Source organism: Sinohyriopsis cumingii, chromosome 10, assembly GCF_028554795.1.
Source record: "Sinohyriopsis cumingii isolate HCF-2022 chromosome 10, ASM2855479v2, whole genome shotgun sequence".
NCBI lineage: Eukaryota > Metazoa > Mollusca > Bivalvia > Unionida > Unionidae > Sinohyriopsis > Sinohyriopsis cumingii.
In genome coordinates, this window is record NC_142970.1 from 104,339,633 (window position 1) to 104,360,089 (window position 20,457).

At 35.9% G+C, this 20,457-nt stretch overlaps 1 protein-coding gene across 2 annotated transcripts in view; it reads left to right on the forward strand.

The window, feature by feature from the left end:
- LOC149790761 (tissue inhibitor of metalloproteinase-like) overlaps positions 1 to 18,116 on the forward strand; it is a 45,288-nt gene extending 27,172 nt beyond the window's left edge. The window contains exons 2-6 of one of the 2 annotated variants that reach the window (XM_089972829.1): positions 7,192 to 7,365; positions 11,224 to 11,327; positions 14,384 to 14,489; positions 14,867 to 15,013; positions 17,612 to 18,116. In XM_089972829.1, the coding sequence (XP_089828955.1) occupies positions 7,233 to 7,365; positions 11,224 to 11,327; positions 14,384 to 14,489; positions 14,867 to 14,985 (462 nt within the window). In that variant the 5' untranslated portion in view covers positions 7,192 to 7,232 and the 3' untranslated portion in view covers positions 14,986 to 15,013; positions 17,612 to 18,116. The remainder of the gene's footprint in view (positions 1 to 7,191; positions 7,366 to 11,223; positions 11,328 to 14,383; positions 14,490 to 14,866; positions 15,014 to 17,611) is intronic. The other variant, XM_089972830.1, reaches the window with a different exon arrangement.
- The last annotated feature ends 2,341 nt before the right edge of the window (positions 18,117 to 20,457 follow it).

Consider the following 20,457-nt stretch of genomic DNA (forward strand, 5'->3'; position numbering starts at 1 on the left):
TCTCAGCTGAGTCAATATTGGTATAAAATATTAATTACTGAATGCAACCTGGGTGGTTCGAGCGGTGAGTGACACTTCACCATTGTAAATACAATCCCGATGAGGTTTTACATTTGCTGTTGTAGTCAACGTTTGGTGTTTGCCAGAGCAATGATTGCATGCTGGCTGGCCCGAGATGGTAATGGTACATCAGGGTGATTTCAACGAGCAATTTCTACTTAACCCTAAGCAAGATTAAATCTGAGTGTATACGAGGTAACAACTTTGAAACAGATATTCCATATATGTTGTCCATATATATATGCAGGAGAAAGAAAGAAATATCAAAGTAAATCTCCAATTGGAGTGTTTGCTAGGTTTTAGTAGATTTTGGAAGGGGGTACCTATAGTTTAGTGTGCCCTAATTGTTTCTGCTCTAATAATGGTGGATAGAGACGAGGAAAGGGGGGAGTGGCCCCAATGGGGAAAAATCATAAACCGTTTCATACTACTTAAGCTTCCAGTGTTATTTTACATAAAAAGACTGTTGAATCAGCCATTTACACGAAGCTGTAAATCAGTCCGTGTCAAATAATTAAGTACGCTTATGTCAAGGTACTCATGCAAAAATCATTTACAGCACTAAATAAAACATCTTATCTTACATACAGGATTCCCCGCAAATAACATTAAATGATCCATTACTTAGTACAATGCTAGCACGAACTTTTTCAGGCTGTCGTACGTAGCCAATAATGTCAAACATGTTATAAATTACTTCCACATTTTTGGCTTGTTTATATACGATGATGACCATTAATAATTTCCTCTTGTGCTCGTGCTGCTTCTCTTCTGAATCGTTGTATATTGCTTTGTAAATATAATAATGTCGAGTGACGAGTTCTGATGCCAATCTGATATTTATGCCCACAAGCATGGTCCTCACCGACCACATCAAAAACATCACCATTTTCAGACGCATTAGGCGAGTTATTTTTCCTTTGGGATGTACTCTTTCATGCAATATTCTGCAAATTCTTTTTAGTTTTATTTGCCTAAAAATCTGCCCACGTTTATTCCGTTCCATTTATATGGTCACTCACAGGTTAACCAATTTATCAATTTATTCTGGACTTATTTTATCAGCTTCATTAACAAAACTCTATGATGCATTCAAACTATAAAGAGATCTCAATTTATCCGTCACATTCGTGATATTCCAGTCATTTGGCATGTTTATGTCACTATTACAGACCTCCATAAATTCCTTCAGTTTACTTTGGGAATCAATGGCCTGGCTACTGCACAAAACTTGTATAGAAACCACCACATGCATCTTTTCAATGCAGAAATATTCACAAATCAACTCAAAACATTTCTCTTTTAGTCAGTAGAAAATCATGCAATAGAAACTATTTTGCATTGCTCTGGGGTTAAATCAATAAAGGGCTTTTTGTTGATATAGTATAGTTACAATCCTGTCTGTATGCAGTATTGATAAAAAAAAATTAAGGAGATTCATTCATTGCGCTGGGGCTAGCAGTGTGTGATTGATCGGTATCATATGCTTGCCTGAATAAGTGTACTCTGCGCTATTTGTTTCTACAATTACAGAGTAGTATCAAAGGATGGGTTTTGGGCTCTATGGAAACCCTTTGGAGACACAGACATCCGTATGAGATTCTAAACCTCCCCATGACTGGCTCCCGTGTTTGCTTAAATAATAGAGATAAAGGTGCATCGGTCACCTATCGGCTAATGATAGATAGAAACAATGACTGATGGCAGGTACCTAAAAGGGACAACAACAACAACAAAAACAAAAGGCAAAAGCCCGACTTCCGTGCTACTCCAAAGTATCTCTGACTGGAAGGCATGGAAAATAACACGGCAGTAAAAGTCCCTAAATTTCAGTGTTATGATCAGTTAAGAGTGCTGTAGTCGCTAATGGCCAAAGTTGTGTCTCTGGCCTCAAGTTTGCGCCTCGACTTTAAAGAGGTCCCATTAAGGTACATTTTCGGAAAAAGCGGTATGGGTTCTAGTTCGGCCTGGAATAAGATATAGCCGTTTAACCTGTTACATTATAGTGGTGTCATAATACAATGAAGGGGTCGTGATTGATAATCAATGGGATAGGACATTTTGCACCAGGAAGCGATGATATCGTTGAAAAATGTTAAACCCAGCTGTGTATGATAATTTAAATATACGTTTACGCTGACACCAGATTGTGTTAACTAATACTTCCATCACATTCCCCGACAGAGAAACATTATGAACGTCCATTCCAATACCCTCCGGGAATGAAATATATTACCATTGGTAACATATGGCCACCCGTGTCAATATAAACCTGACCGACACGGGGACAATATCACATTTTCATCGTGTGCTTCTATGATCAAAGGACAAAGTAAGTTTTATATTTCCTTTACCATTTGGAACTGAAACAATTTTTACTTTGCAATGAACTGGCAGACACGAAATTATGGTCATAATTTATTTTGGTGGTATGTAAATCTTACATTTATTATTATTATTATTTCTGCTACTACTATTGCTGTTGCTGCTACTACTAATTTCTATATTAGAGATTACTGATTGCAATGGAAAGCTATTGTTCAGTGGGTAATGGGTTTTATGTATTTCAAAATGTGATTTTATCTGTATAGTTGTATATGTAACCAAAATTAGTTATGCCAAGAACATTACGAGATTCTTGTGAAAATCTGCTATTCAGCAAAACTGATATTTTGAAGAGTGTATGGATATTGCTACCTGTGGAATAATAATACTAATTATTCATAAACGTCGCCTCGAAGACAAGCAATGTCAGTTTGGGAGAGGTTCGCACTATATTTCAGAAAACACACGTAACCAGAAGAGAACGGATTAGAACAGAACTTTAATATAGACAGAATCCAATACTAGGAAGTTAAGAACGAAATACAAGTTTTTGATTGTGGTAGTATTGCGGGTGGTGGTATTGCGAGCAGTAGTATAGCGGGTAAAAAAGGTAACATAGAGAATGACGGGATGAGATATATTCTCATCAATATATTCACTAGTACCGTCTCTGAATTGATGAATATATCTTGGATATGCGTAACATATTGGAAGACAATATACAACATACATAGCTATTCGGAGTTCACATGGCAACAGAGTGAGAGTAATATAGCTGCAATCAAGTTAATTAATCTGAAAATATACTAGCATTTGTAGTATTGGCGACTCACTAAATGTATGTGCATGCACAATTTTAGATACTTCTTACTTATATAATATTTTTCTTAACCGAGCAAAATACGGACAATAAAAGTAACCAACCATATATTGCAAAGAAAAAGGCCTAATTAATATCCGATTTTCAGTAGATTTTAATTTGAATCAAAGCTTGATTAAGACCTTTGAAGTATTTACAAAATGCATTAATATCTCTCTCTCTCTCTCTCTCTCTCTCTCTCTATATATATATATATATATATAGAGAGAGAGAGAGAGAGAGAGAAAGAGTATAAGGGGGTCTCGTAGTAGACTACCTTAGGTTGGGGTGGGGTGCTTCCAGTATTATCTTTAATTATTACAGAAGACCCACCCTGGCTCGTTTTTGTTAGAAATTGAAGTAGTGATAGAGATGCAAAGCTCCGAGCCCCCAGTCAGCGATGCCGACAGTTAAATTACTGAATACACAAAAGGTGAAATTCAAATAAACAACAAATTTAATGCCACTCAGTTACAGATAATCCTTCCTCAAATGAAATTCAATATTCAAAACCCTATCACTCGTCTTTCACTCGACGAAGTTACGGCCTATTTCATCATCTGACTTAGTACGATAGATTTTCCTCCTGTCCTGTGTTTCTACTCATCTCTTGATTGTAGTATTTCTTGACTGGTACCCAGTACACTTTCAGTCCAACAACCACGTCCTTCACCCTTCACTTCCTCCACTTCCGTTCTCGCCTTTTCTTGTCTCGCAGAGACTCGGGACCAACTGTACCAGGGTATTTCCCTTCTCTGTCTCCTACAGTTCCTCCGGTCCCCAAAAGCTTCCTGTCCGAACACACACAAATACATTAGTATTTTCCCCTAGCTATCTAGCCTCACACTAAGCAACAATCTATCATCACATAAGCCATTACCTTCTTAGGTCACGCATTCATGCACATCGAAATATCCATACTTTCTGGTATGGTATAAACGGTATCAACTGCTTATCATGCATATATCAATAGATTTCATCACATCGTTATATATAGATTCTCAATCGTATTATACAGAACAATATCACATAATCAGACGCATTTCTGTACATTACACTTCAAAAAGTGTACACAGATATCCACATATCCAATCGCTGATATATCCTTACACATTATATTCCTACAAAGTATACACAAATAGTCAAATACTCATATTAATTAATGTTGCACACTGCAACGATTAGACAAAGTTATAATTCAATTCAACGTTTGCAAATCTAGAATATCACATGAATAAATAAACGAGGTTACTACGAATTAACCAAATAGCGAATTACAATATTAATTCTTTACATAAACATTGCTAATATCTCAAAATATCTATGTAGATCAAACACTACAAATGAATCAAATCCTACAAATAGTAATTCTACGTACTAACGTTTCTAGTAATGAAGTATACACACTGCACATAATTAAAGTACAATTACCTTGCCGTAATAGATCGCGACAATCGAACAAATAAGTCACTGACCTTTTCGAAGCTCCTTTGTAATTCCCAGAATAACAATGTTTCCCGCCAATTTCGAATGACGTCAGAGTAGCTTAGAACTTCCTTATGTAATTCCCGCAAGATGGTTTAGCGACTACTGACGTTTAGTTTCAAGACACTAGATTTAAACTTGCGATTCCAATGGTGGCTACGCCTTGCTCAATTCCGAGTGGATGTCGATTCACCCATGGTCGACATAATTAGCAGACATTGCCCCCTCCCCGGCAGTCTGTCAAGGGTGGATTTATGACCCTCACTTGATGCTTTTTTATAGCCCAAACTGGCTATTCCTGCCACTTACCTGTGAATCGCACGCCGCCGAATAAGGCGCCAGTAACAAGTTCCTATGGCCATGTTATATACAACTGGCTTCCCATCCGTCTTTTTGATGTCAGCGTACACTCGCAACATTTATGAAGCGATTAATTAGCCTCAGGGTCTAGCATATGCATGTTGTAATCTGGCTATTGTTCCTTACTTATAACGTGACAGAGACAGAGAGAGAAAGATAAGATATATTGTCGGCTTGCGTGCTTCACTTCAGATTCTGATTCTAATGTTCTTATTGTTGGGAACTATTTTCGCGCTAAGTGGTTCTTATGTCCGGCATATTTGCTTTCCATAACAAACATTTTAACCTCTTGGCTTGAAGAGCATAGTAAAACGAAACATCTGCTCAGCTGGTACTTTAAATGCATTGGAAATCATACCACACATTCTACCAAACCTATCTTGGTCAGGAAATTCAAGCAATCTGGACATCCTCAGTCTTGGTCGTTAAGTTGACAAAGAAATTTCGGATATAATTCACAGACGTTGAGAATTATACTTGGAAAAAAGTTTCTTTTCCTGGTATAATATGGCTCCAAAAGGATACAAAGTTACGATCATAACACTATAGGCAATTTTCTGTCGCAACATACGAGGTGCACTCCAACAGAGGCGAATCGCCAAACCCATCAAATCGATCCTATTCCAACAATTACTTCCGATGTTATTTCTTGACCTGACAGAGATTGCCTAAAGATGCACCGATAAGAAAATCAAGCTCTGTCAGGTCGTTTATTAGATTTTCGATTAAGCTGATATTTATTTCCTCATTTTTATTTACTAGCTTTTAGGGTTGTTTTATCCCATTTTAATTATACTTTTGAGGTAATTTAAATTATCTTTTTATTAAAACTATTGTTCTTGTACGAAATTAAAGTCCTGATATACAATTTTAATTTTCTATGCCGAGCATATTATCCAATCTATCTGTGGTCAATCAAGATCTAAAATGTAAACTGACATCTATTTTTTTAAAAAGTTTTAATTCATTGTGATTTATATCTAAACGATCTGGAATATTGGCTTTCATTCGGTACTTAGTCATACCCGACACAACTATCCCTCCCCCCAACAGCAATGATTTTTCATCCACTCCCATATTTCATCTAACTATAAATTAATGTATCCTCAGTTATAGTAAGTTACGTTTTAGAGGTCTATGCATAAAGCATTTCGTACTTTAGGTACTAACTGAGAGTATTTCTTACAATAAAACAATGCGATAACACCAGAAGTATCCCGATACTTTGTCTCTTATGATTCTACATACAATCCAATTCTATCATTTTCACAACGTCGAGACCATCCAATTTTGTCACCAAAAGAATAAGAAAAATCTCGAGTGTGATCAAAACTATGAACATTTGGGCACAGTTGTCAACACCTATATATGAAAAATTTCATTTTTACATTGTTAACACCAACGTCACTTGTTCTATATTTGACAAGTAATGTTTTAGGAGGAAACAAGGCCCGAAAATAGGTACCTAGTAATGTACTAAAGTTAATGTTTGAATCATCATACATTATCTTTGTATGTATCGGAAAGCTATGTGCAGTCTCTAACTTTGCCCTCGGTTTTTGTTACAGTCCGATATCCACATAAAGTAAACCCCGTATTCCTTGTTAAAGGCCTATCCAATGTACTGTAAATTTTAAAGGAAATACAACATTTATACTTAGCATGCTTTCAAAAGACAACCATTGATATACCACCAGACTTAATAATGTACTCGATCAAACGGGACGGGACCAGATGTGCGGATGGGAGAGATTTCTGGTCCCAGGGTGCAATGACTAAGCTAAAGCAGATAGTTATGCGTGCATTAAAATATGTTCAAAAGTTTTTAATGAAAAGAATAGGTCATCAAGGTTGGGATTATGCTTCTGTGTTTTAATTTTCCATTTTAATAATGTCATCCTGCAACATATAATTAGGAAGTCTATTTTTTATATAGAAACTTCTTTTTATTATTCTTCTCACTAAAAGACATGAAACATTCCTATGTGGTCTGTGTTACTATGTTGTTCTGATTTGCAGTAAACGACACTTAAGTTTTCGGTTTGAAACAGATGCATTGGTTTGCATGTGTAAATCCTTTGAGCATTAATATTGTATTCCAGAAGGAAAGCAGTCTTCCGCCTCTCCACATATCGATTTAATCATGCTCTGGAGATATGCAACCAAAGCCGCCGTCGGTGTCAGCTGTCTGTTGTTGATTGTTGCATATCAGCCGGTAAAAGCCTGCTCATGTTCTCAGGCCACGGATGAACAAAACTTTTGCAGGGCCGAAAAACGTAAGTTCTGTACTACACAATAAACTCACTGATGAATCTGACAACTGGGTATGCTGTCGCACACTGAATATATTACCGTTTAGCTAAATATGTGTACAGTAAACTGTCATACTTGTCATCGGTTACATGGCCGGATATCCAATTGTACATGGCTGTTGTCAGCTTTTTCTCCTCACTGAGATGACATTTAAGTAGCTCTGGCGGTAGCCATCGAATTATGTTGACAACATATTTAACTTATTAGATGATCCATTATCCATATCATGATGAATTTATTCCATTTTATACAACACTAACATGTTTATTTCGATGTATAGATTGTAGTGCTGGTACTGTTGGACACTGTGCGCAAGATCGAAGTACAGTGGGATCAGCTTTTGAACCACAACTATATTGCGCTTGATCACAATATCCAAAATTGCAACTGCCATAATTTGTTAATTTAGTAAATATTAAGTAAAAAGTTGTATGTAAACTGCTTTCTAACAAGTTAAAAAGGATATAAAAATTATTAAATGTATTTCACTTTAATTATAAATTAGCACTGATTCGTACATAAATACATTATATGATGGAATCCGTCTTAACTTTCTATTGCGCCGTGATTTACGTTTTTGTGACGTAAAACTTCTGTGGAGTGATAAAGTGTACACATACTACATTGATGCGATACAGTGTACAAATACTTCTATGGAGTGATAAAGTGTACAAATACTTATATGGAGTGATAAAGTGTACAGATACTTCATTGATGAGATACAGTGTACAAATACTTCTATAGACTGATAAAGTGTACAAATACTTTATTGATGTGATGCAGTGTACAAATACTTCTATGGAGTGATAAAGTGTACAAATACTTCATTGATGTGATACAGTTTACAAATACCTAATGAAGTGATGCACTGAACAAATACTTCGATGGGGCTATACGGTGTAATTGAGTAAAATGACGAAAATGACTGATAACTTAGGCAAACGACGCACTTCACTAATATACTAATGTTAAAAGGATTAAGAGACCTTGATAAATTTGTTTGCATGAATGTTTCTCCAATGCGTTTATGTTTGTAAAACAAAGCTTGGGAATGTTTTGGCTAAGAATAGGTTTATAAGCCACCGCAGTGATATTTTTTGGGGTAAATCTGACATCACTTGGTAAACAATATATACGGACTCAGGTCACACTTATTACATCCTGATCAATACCCACGAATGTAGTCCTAATCTATTTTTAAAGTAATTTTTCCTGTTGTTTTTGGTGGTGATACTTGGCTTAGATGTAGGCATTCTTGGTATATAATCAAAGGAATTTGTTTTATTCTTTATAATATGAACATGATCGCCTATCTGTGTTATTTTGGCGACAATGCAGAGAGAGAAATATGGCATTCATTCATGTCTGGAAGTGAAATCTGCGACCCATAATACGTTGCTTTGTTGACAGGTCATCCTTGCAATAAATGTCGGTTGACCAATGACAAAACTTCAGAGTGAGTTCATCTTTGAGGATAACTTAGATCAGCATATTTTTCATTAGGATTTGGAAGCAATGGAAAGTTCAGAACTAACGAACACATGTAGATACTATATAGGGACAATAACTGCGATCTCAGGTTATATGCGCATGCAATGGCGTCTACTGTAGTTTTGCGGAACTGCATTTCTGAGTATAGGCAGAAAAGCCTGAGCATATTTCGACTGACATGGGAGTTACAAGTCTACCACTTGAACACAATATTCCATGCGATAGCAAATGTGTGGCTTATATTTTGTTAGTTTACGTTAGACTCATTAGCAGGTAAAGTTATGACTAGGACGTTTCTTCATCAATTGAATACTCGTAGTATTTACAAGTTTCATCTCTTAATTCACTTTGATTCTGTTCAGTTGGCAGGGCTTAATTCCACTATTGTCTTTTCAAGTTGTAGGACTAGATGTATCGTTCAATTAACCAATTTGTGAGAGAGCTTACAAGTAGCTTCTCGAGGGTCGGTGGTTCTTTCCGGGCATTTCCCGGGTTCTTCCTCCACCATTAATTCTGTCCGCCATGTATAGCCTATCGTGTGCTGAAAAATGGCGTTAAACTCTACAATAACAGCAACAACCATTAACCAATTTTAAGCTAGTTAAATTTCTTTTTCCAACTTGTACTGAATCAAACGAAACAAGAAAATTCTAGGGCCCCGAGTGGATGAGTGATCTAAAGCGCTCACCGTTCCGGATCACTACCATCTCACCTCTGCCTGCTTGTGTTCGAGTCTCACAATCAGCTAACGTGGGTACGTGAGAAAGCTTGCCAGTAGCTTTTCGTGGGTCGGTGGTTCTTCCGGGCATTTCCAGGGTACTTCATCCACCAATTATACTGGCCGCCATGTATAGCCTATCTTGTGCTGAAAAGTGGCGTTAAACCCGACAACAACAAAATTCTCTTCGCAAAATTCAATTGCTGTAAGGGGCCCCGAGTGGCCGAGTGGTTTAAAGCGCTCACCGTTACGGATCACTGCCATCTCACCTCTGTCTGCGTGGGTTCGAGTCCAAGGCTCGGCTGGCGTGGGTACGTAGGAAAACCTGCCAGTAGCTTCTCGTGGGTCGGTAGTTCTTCCCTGGGTTTTCCAGGGTTCTTCCTCCACCAGTTATACTGGCCGCCATGTATAGCCTATATTGTGCTGAAAAATGGCGTTAAAACCTACAACAACAACAATTGCTGTAAAGCCAGATGTACACGTACATGATCAAATCCAATCCTGGGGTTTCAGCGTGAATTCATTATTTGTGCATGTACCGTGTACATGGGATGCATTAACGCCCAAGTATACAACGCTTCCATGATTAGATTTTCATCCAACCGGAACCTTTGGTCTCATGTAGCTTCACCGGCTGAGTGGTACATTTTCACGATGCGAGTATAAGGGTAAGTAATGAAACGGAACATGGGTCAAAAGAATGGTGGGAAATGGAAGGTTCCTTCATTTATCCAGTATCTGATTTCTTTAATACATGTGCTGATCAGAGATGTTTACACTGGAGAATGTACAGTAATGACAATATCTTATTTGTTGCGTTTTTTTTAACCAATATACACAATAGTGAGTTATGTCTTAGTTTGACTAGTTTTAACTTGGACAAAATTCCAACATTTCTCCCTAATTATATTCATATTCCTCAATTACAAAATTGGGGTTTACAGTTACAATTTTCATTGCTGCACATCAGACAACGACATTTTGACACATCCGGGATCTCGATGGTTCATTAGTCAACCAGAAATTAGGGCTTTACGGTCGTCATACTACATAGTTGAAACCCTTTTGACATATAAAAAAAACACATTTTGAACAAAGTACAAGTTAGTTCATAACAATCAATGTACAGATAACTTGTGTATTTTAATTAACTCAAAACTTTAAGTACTGCAGCATGCTAAAATGTGTGACTATTATTGTCATCTTGACCGCGTCCGTGTATGTGAAAACTTGGTCGACCTTTAAGTGGTAGCAATCACATGGTTACTATTGTTGAAGATAGTCTTGTTTTTATTGGCTGTTTCTGTTCTACCGACGACCAGTAATGATTGATGCAACATTAAAATATGAGTATAACAAATACAAAGAATAAATGTATTATTCATGTCCACGTTCATACTTATATTTAGCTCAACGTTGTTTAAGCATTTTGTAGATTTGATTTGTGATGTCCATGATCCATGATATTTTAAATGTATGGTCTGATAGGACAGAACAAATATATTTAAATGGTTAGAACATGTCTTTAGCGGTAGTGACAATAATATCTAAATCATAAGCACAAAAGGTCAATGCTATTTGCCTTTATGACTTTTTTCTTTCATATTACCAGTCGTGAAGCTGACCGTTCTGAGTATGACCAATGTCCAGAAGGGAAGCGAGTCATCCAGTTCTGGTTATGTTCTGTACCATGTCCGCATTGACAAAGATTTCAAGGTTAGAAGCCACCGCCTACATTCCGTGCATTCTCTTCATATCTTGTTATTTTTATTCGATATACTTTATTTTAACGATAGTTGCATGATATGTAAATAATTTCAATATATATAACCCTTTTTCACGTTATAAATATTCCCTTGATATGAAGGATTCAAGTATATTGTTGTCACGAATGATAATATATGTAAGTACATAGTTACGAATGGTAATATATGTATGTAGGTAATTACGAATGGTAATATATGTCTGTAGGAAGATACGAATGGTAATATATGCAGGTACATATAATCCAATGGTAATATATGTATGTAGGTAGTTGCGAATGGTAATATATGTCTGTAGGTAGTTACGAATGGTAATAAATGTATGTACTTAGATACGAATGGTAATATATGTAGGTACATATAGTCCAATGGTAATATATGTATGTAGGTAGTTACGAATGGTAATATATGTATGTCATATATACGAATGGTAATATACGTAGGTACGTAGTTACAAATGATAATATATGTATGTACCTCGTTTTTTAATGTTACGTATGTACGGAGTTTTTGCATGATAATATATGTATGTACGTAATTCTGAATGGTAATACATTTATGTACGTGGTTTTTACACACACACACACACACACACACACACACACACACACACATATATACGTCGTTTATGAATGGCAATATATGTATGTAGGTGGTTTTTACATGGCAATACATATATGTATGTCGTTTATGAATGGTAATACATGTATGCACGTGGTTTTTGCATGGCAATACATATATGTATGTCGTTTATGAATGGCGATACATGTATGTACGTGCTTGTACATGGAAATGCATGTATGTAGGTGGTTTATGAACGATAACACATGTAGTGCAGTGCATATATGCACGTCGTTTATGCATGGCAATAAATGTATTGCGTGGGTTTTACATGGTAATGCATATAGGTACGTCGTTGATGAATGGCAATACATGTGTTATGTGATTATTACAAGGTAATGCATATAGGTATGTCGTTGATGAATGCCAATACACGTGTAACGTGGGTATTACAAGGTAATGCATATAGGTACGTCGTTGATGAATGGCAATACATGTGTAACGTGGGTTTTACATGGTAATGCATATAGGTACGTCGTTGATGAATGGCAATACACGTGTAACGTGGGTTTTACATGGTAATGCATATAGGTACGTCGTTGATGAATGCCAATACACGTGTAACGTGGGTATTACAAGGTAATGCATATAGGTACGTCGTTGATGAATGGCAATACATGTGTAACGTGGGTTTTACAAGGCAATGCATATAGGTACATCGTTGACGAATGGCAATACATGTGTTACGTGGGTATTACAAGGTAATGCATATAGGTACGTCGTTTGTGCTATTAGCTGCAAATAAATGTCAAGATTAATTCAGGAAGATAAAACAGAATAAATGGAATTATTTTTCCATGCGGATTTTGGAATAGAGATTTTAAAGATACATTTCAAATGTGGTCTCAACATATTGTGCCTAGTCGAATACCAATGATCACTAGCTAAATTGTTTCGGTTGGCCATATTTAAAAGTTTTTATTGCTTTTGTGTTTAAATGATTTTCCACCAAACATGTACGTGCATTGATAGAAAGGAACCATATTACAAACGAATTCGTTCATAGGCGATTTAGATTAGTATATAGTTTATATTATTATTATTATTATTATTATTATTATTATCATCTACACATGACACTACGATTTCTGGATTCTCAATCGTCTGTGGTTCTTTCTGAGATTTTTCCGGGTTCTTCCTCCATAATTTTTTTTGCCGCCATGCGTAGCCTATCTTGTGCTAAAAAATGGCGTTAAACCCTATAACAATACAACGACAACGATTTCTTGATAGTATTCACGAACCGAATATATTGTGTGTTATACAAAGAAATCCGATTGATTAGTACTGGTCCCGGGAAACCTAAATATTAACATTTCTTTAACATCTCATTCGTACTTTGCTGGTGATTAACCTTTGTTTGAAAATTCATTATTGTTAAGTTTTGGATTCATTGATCATAACACGCATACGCTATTGCAGCTTTTTATTATCTGCAATGATTCCAGAAAGCAGAATTCAGTCCGAAATTGAAGAACGTTTATGTGAGAGGTAGAAATAGTTTGTATTTGAAGAAATATACATAAAAACTGTAGAAAGAATATATGTTCTGTTCTAATAATTTGTTTTCTGTAAGTCTTAGTTTGTGAGTGTAAAGTATAAAAGGATGAACATTCAAATTAAAGACCATTGATTTGCCTTTTTATCAACGAAGTTTTATAATTTGCTCCTCCAGCGATGAGCACTTTTTCTTCTTCGATTGTCGATTCGAAGAAGGAAAAAAAAAGAACAAAAAAAGAAAAAAAAAGAGGTAGGAACGCATGTCTCTTACTACTATGTCGTTTAATGTTTTATTTAACACAACATTCATGATATCACATACCGTCTATACTCGCTTATAATTGGACTACAACTGCAAACAACATATACCCTGATCTGCCTTCGCAAAATGAGTCTTCAAACCAGAGTCTTTGTTGTTTGTTCTATTGATTACTCATAACAAACTGCATAGACCGAGATCTGACAGCGCACTGTGCATCGGCAGGTCTGGGTCTGTTCAGTTTGCAGATAGAGTGAACATATAAGCCAGTAATATTGTAGCTTATTTCAAAGATTTCGTGGCTTCCGCAAAGATGATGATAATTAGATTAATACCGGAATTTAAGATTTGGGTCCTGGTGATCATGATTTGATCTATGATTGTAAGTGTTGGGCAAATTTGGGTACATAATCAATTAATGAATTTAAGTAAAGAGAAAATGGGGCGTGTGTATGATGTGGACTGATAGTTTAGTGAGTGTACTTCTGGGATAAGATCGCATCCATAACAGGGTGCATTGTGGGGCCGAGTTGGGTAGGGAAGGAGTCAACGATTTATTGTGTTGAAAACGAAGGAATATAATTTACTCAGTGTCTCATGCTTTTTACTGATGGAGATTTTGTTTTCAGTCTATTACTAGCGTTACTGCCAGAAAGAAATTGTATTTGAGGACACCTCGATCAAGTTCCATGTGTGGTCTGGGCCTTACTGCTGGACGCCAATACCTGCTATCAGGTATGATATCAGATAAAACAAAAATTCCATCCTTCTCACGCCTTTCCGTTTAACATTATATATTCCAAGATTTTACTCGTTAGATTTACAATAATTATAACTTGTCTGCATTTGTCACCGTCCTTCAATCTTGCGTCGCTCATTGTCGAATATGAACATTTCTGTATATTTTATTTCAATTTCGTGTACTACAATGCAGCGTCGTCAGCCTCGTGTTCAGTCTCTGCAGGCAAAGAAGTCCCACGTATTACGGAAAATTACTACATTCTGAACCAAAGCGAGTGTCGGGAAAAGTCGTTGTCGCAGTGGAGTTTTCCTTTCAAAGGGAGGTAACTCACTGCGAGGAGAATGAAAGTTGATGCTATGTCTTTTCACAGCTTCCATGGATAGTGGAGTCCTGTATGCCAACGCATGTTCATGGGTGAAGGAATGGGCCAGTCTAAATCCAAACGAGATGAAACTGTTGAACGGAGTTGTCAAACCCAAGTGTGCCTGAGATTCAAAAGAAATTTGACAGCTTAAGTGTGAGTATTGGGTCGTCTGAGTATCTGTGTTCGAGGTCTAAACAATTACTTAATTGATCTGTTGGTCTGCTGGTGTTCAGCGGCACATCAGCATGTTAAAGGTTATATCACACCGCGGAAAGAAATACCGTACTCAGATTCAGAAAATGGTGACAGGTCCCACCTGAGAAGAATTCGAACTCGCATCCTACTGGTAGCTAGTTCGGTACACCAACCACTGAGCTAAAATGTCTTCCAAAGTATAATTGAGAGCAGTACTTTGCAAATGAATGCCATGTCAATCAACCTGTTCTAATACACCCAAATTTCGACAACTCTGACTTACAAAAGGTGGGAGATATCAGATAAAATGTATAAATTAACGTGATATACCTGTGCAAATTTATGAGACTAGATTTATTAATAAAAATATGCAGCTAGGTGAAAATTATTTGCAATTACTCTAAGCAGGGTTGTAGTAATTTTAAGTTAGAAACTTTAAATGTTTCTTGAATTAGATGTCAAAATTACAAGCGACGTACCATGGTAATACAGTTGGGATAAACATTAACACTCACATATTTTCTATCGAACTATACAAGTTAAATGCCAAGGATTTAAAGTCTTTATTTGTCAACTGATAATTCATTTAATTCATGTCTTATTTACAGATTTCAACAGCCTGTGGCAACATTTGTTTCACTTTATTGTTTTCGCAATTGAGTATTCTAACATTTCAAGTTACCATTTCATATAACGACATCTTTGGGTCAGTATTCTTTACTGCCAAAACATTTCAAGTTAACATTTCATATAATGACAGCTTTGTGGTCAGTATTCTTTACTGCCAAAACATTTCAAGTTAACATTTCATATAACAACAACTTTGTGGTCAGTATTCTCTACTGCCAAAAGATTTCAAGTTAACATTTCATATAACGACATCTTTGTGGTCAGTATTCTTTACTGCCAAAACATTTCAAGTTAACATTTCATATAAGGACAGCTTTGTGGTCAGTATTCTCTAATGCCAAAACATTTCAAGTTAACATGTCATATAACGACAGCTTTGTGGTCAGTATTATCTACTGCCAAAACATTTCAAGTTAACATTTCATATAAGGACAGCTTTGTGGTCAGTATTCTCTACTGCCAAAACATTTCAAGTTAACATTTCATATACCGACAGCTTTGTGGTCAGTATTCTCTACTGCCAAACATTTCAAGTTACCATTTCATATAATGACAGCTTTGTGGTCAGTATTCTTTACTGTCAAAACATTTCAAGTTAATAATTTATCCACTCATAGCTTTGTGTCCAGTGTTATGCTCAGCCAAAACATTTCAATTTAGCAAGTCGTATCATGACAGTTTTGTGTCCATTTTTATGTACAGCCAAAACATTTCAATTTAGCAAGTCGTATCATGACAGTTTTGTGTCCATTTTTATGTACAGCCAAAACATTTCAAGTTAATAATTTATATAATCACTGCTTTCAATCCAACTTTCTGTACAGTCAAAATATTTCAAGTCAACATTTCATATAGCTACAGTTTTATGTCCAATGTTCTGTACAGCTAAAACATTTAAATTTTTTTAAGTTAGCAATTTAAATAAAGCAAGTTTTGTGTCCAGTTGTCTGTTTAGCCATAACATTTCAATTTAAAGATTCATAATATGACAGATTGGTGTCCATTATTCTGTACTGCCAAAAGATTTGAATTTAACAATTCATTTAGTGACAGTTTTGTGTCTAGCTTTGGAGTCTGTACTGTAAACAGTACAGTATTTTAAGAAAGTAGAAAGCAATGCAACCGTAAAATGGTGAAATTAGAATTGATTAAAATTGCTCATAGAAACCATGCATGAAATAGAATGAATCAGATTACTGAAAGTGAAGTATTATATAGTTGTCTTTTTTTTATAAAAAAAAATGCAAATTACGTCGGGATGGATACACACCATTTGATAGTCACGTTTACTACTACTACTACTAATGATAATAACTAATAGGTTAAAATTGACTAACAAATATAAATTGCCTTCTTAAGAAAGAGTAGTACGTAAAACTTTGTAATTTGATTAACTGAAAAATTGCTTTTTATAATCATTTTGTTGAATTTAAAAATATAAATCTCTTAAGTGAGGAATTTCTCCAACGTCTTAGAGAATGCTGGAGTTAAGGAGAAGTCACATCAAGATTCTATCCAGAAACAAGACTATTGTTACAACAGTCTGGTAAAGACATTAGGGTGCTATTGTTGTTTGACTTTACAAAAATTACTACTTGATCTATTGTTGCTCTTTTAAACACACCGATGAGTGATAGCACGTAACGTAACGAGTACCGATTTTTGACTACAAAGAAGAGTCATAACGAGTACGTGGCGAGTGGCATTTTGGCGATTATATTAAATGGTTTATAGTGCATTGTTATTTATCTGAAGGCTGTTTTTTTATTTCCTTTGATAAATATATAAGTACAAAGAATAACATTTCAAATAAACCTCATAACCATATCTTTCAGATCACATTTTGCTCTTAATCTTATTATTGCAACACCGGAAACACTTCTGCGACTTTCGAAATTTTAACTCAGATTTATATATTTTTTTCAGATCCTTTTGGACGCCTTCAGGTTATGAAGAAAATGATCAATGTATCACCGGTCATCATGATTCAACTTATCACAGGTCATCATGAACTAAATATATCATAGGTCATCATGACTCAATGTATCACAAGTCATCATGACTCAGTGTATCACAGGTCATCATGACCTACATGTATCACAAGTCATCATGACTCAATGTATCACTAGTCATCATGACTCACTGTATCACAGGTCATCATGACCTACATGTATCACAAGTCATCATGACTCAATGTATCACTAGTCATCATGACTCACTGTATCACAGGTCATCATGACCTACATGTATCACAAGTCATCATGACTCAATGTATCACTAGTCATCATGACTCACTGTATCACAGGTCATCATGACCTACATGTATCACAAGTCATCATTACTCATTGTATCACTAGTCATCATGACTCAATGTATCACTAGTCATCATGACTCACTGTATCACAGGTCATCATGACCTACATGTATCACAGGTCATCATGAATCAATGTATCACTAATCATCATGACTAAAATATATTAAAGCTTTAACTACTAATCTTTGTCTTCTGTTGTGAGTATTTATAAACTCTTGGGTATCTTCTAATAAAACGTTTTTAAAATATAAATGTTAGAAACTGTGCGCAGAATCCTGTCAGATGACTGTTTTCTTTTATACCTTTACTATATTTGCTCATGAGAAGTACATTCCGATCAAGTAATCTGTTTGTTGTATTATTCATTTTTGAATTGTTTATTAATGAACAGTCATAATGTTATATTCAAGTACGTCTATGCTGCTTGTCGGTTTCTGACACGCAACCTGGGATAGAATCGTAAAACACAGTATCCACTTGAAACTGATACTGTTCTCAGAATTTAGAAAAGATGAACAAACTCCGATATATATATATATATATATATATATATATATATATATATATATATATATATATATATATATATATATATATATATATATATATATATATATATTGATTATGATGGAGATTTGTATGTGGATGCATCCCTGGGACCTCAAAAATTGGCTAGTGCAACCTAGTGTTCAAGCTTGGTTTGCTATGTTGAAAAGGCAGTTCAATCCATGTGTTTAATACGATAAGACCTACACCCATCAAGACTAATGCTTGTAGTGACCTTTAAAAGCATTATATATTGAGGCGGAAAAGAGGTTGATGCGACATATGTTTAATATTTGAGCGATTTTCTAAGTAAGAATGAATGTAGAGCCTAATTTTAACAGTGTTTATCAACATTCACCAGTAGTGAAGGGGGATACATTAGCGACAATGGGAATTAGCATTACAGCCCCCCCCCCCCCCCGGGAACGATTAGCGACAATGGAAATTTAACATGGAGAAAAATCGTTGGAACATATAGCGACAAGGGAAATTAACATGGAGAAAAATCGGGGGACTGTTGAGCGTCAAGGGGAATTGAACATGGGAATAGGGGACTGTATAGCGTCAAAGGAATTTAAACAGGTGGGACTGTATAGCGTCAAGGGAAATTGAACATGTGATTTTTTTTTTTTTTTAAATTTTTTTTAAAAAAAAAGGGGTAGGCAATCGAAAGTCATTCTCTTTTCGAGACCTATGAGTGGCCCTGAAAAGGGCCTTTGGGTTTCTTCTGCTTCTAATTTTTTCTATTTCTCCACCAACTTCTTATTTTCTCTCCTACACTCTTTCTCTTCTTTTCTTTCTTTTTTTTCTCCTCTTCTTCTTTCTTCTTCTCCTCCTCTTCTTTCTTCCTCTTCTTATTTTCTTCTTTTTCAATTTTTTCATTCCATTCTCTTATCCTTATCCTTTCCTCTTCATCCTCCTTCTCCTCCTTTATTTCTTTCATCACACCACTTATCATGTCCTTTACTTTTCTTAAGTTATTAATCTCCATCTTTACTCGATGGGGACTATAAAAATAGTGGTCTTCATTTAGTCTCACTAGCATTTGTTCCATCATGCCCAAATTGTCCAGGACGTCTTGCAATGTTTGCATTTTATTGAGGTGGTTTGAAGCCATCTTCTCTGTAGAATGGTTTGAACGACGAATACTGTGGGTTCTTATACGAAAAGCGCAGACGTGATGGAAAACATCCCCCTAAGACATAAAATTGATCTAACCTAGATCATGACCAAACAACGCGCGGACGTGAAGGAAAACATCCCCCTACTTTTCTCATTTCATATGATCTACTATCCACATACGTGAACCATCAATAAACAAACCCCAAATCTACTATTTACACACGAAAATCATTAAAACGAAATCCATAATCTACTATCCACACAATCGTACGTGAGCGGTTACAAAACCCAAACTATACTCTCCACATACGCTAAGAAACAATAAACAAACCCATAATCTACTATTCACACAAACGTACGTGAGCGCTTACAAACACAAACGCACAAACACAAACACATACACTCACACTAAAAAAGAGTCAGTGTTTATATTCACACTACTCTACCTACACACATTGGCAAATTGATTGTTATTTCTTTTCTAGAGTATTGGGTAGCCCTGAAAAGGGCTGTTTTTTTTTTCTTTTTTTTTTTTTTTTGAACTCCAGATGCACCTATCTAATGCTGGCACCTTCCTGGCCTGGCGCCACACACGCATCTTCTTCCCCAGTCTCCTTTTACCTTTCTTCTTGGGAGTGCAGAGGCGGGATAAGTGGCTTCAGAATCCCAATTTTCTGTCTCTGGGTTTCTGAAATTTCCTCTCTCTTTTTCCTCCTCTTCTTTTTTTCTTCTTTCCTCCTCTTCTTTTTTCCTTCTTTCCTCCTCCTCTTTCATCCTTGCCTCTTCGACA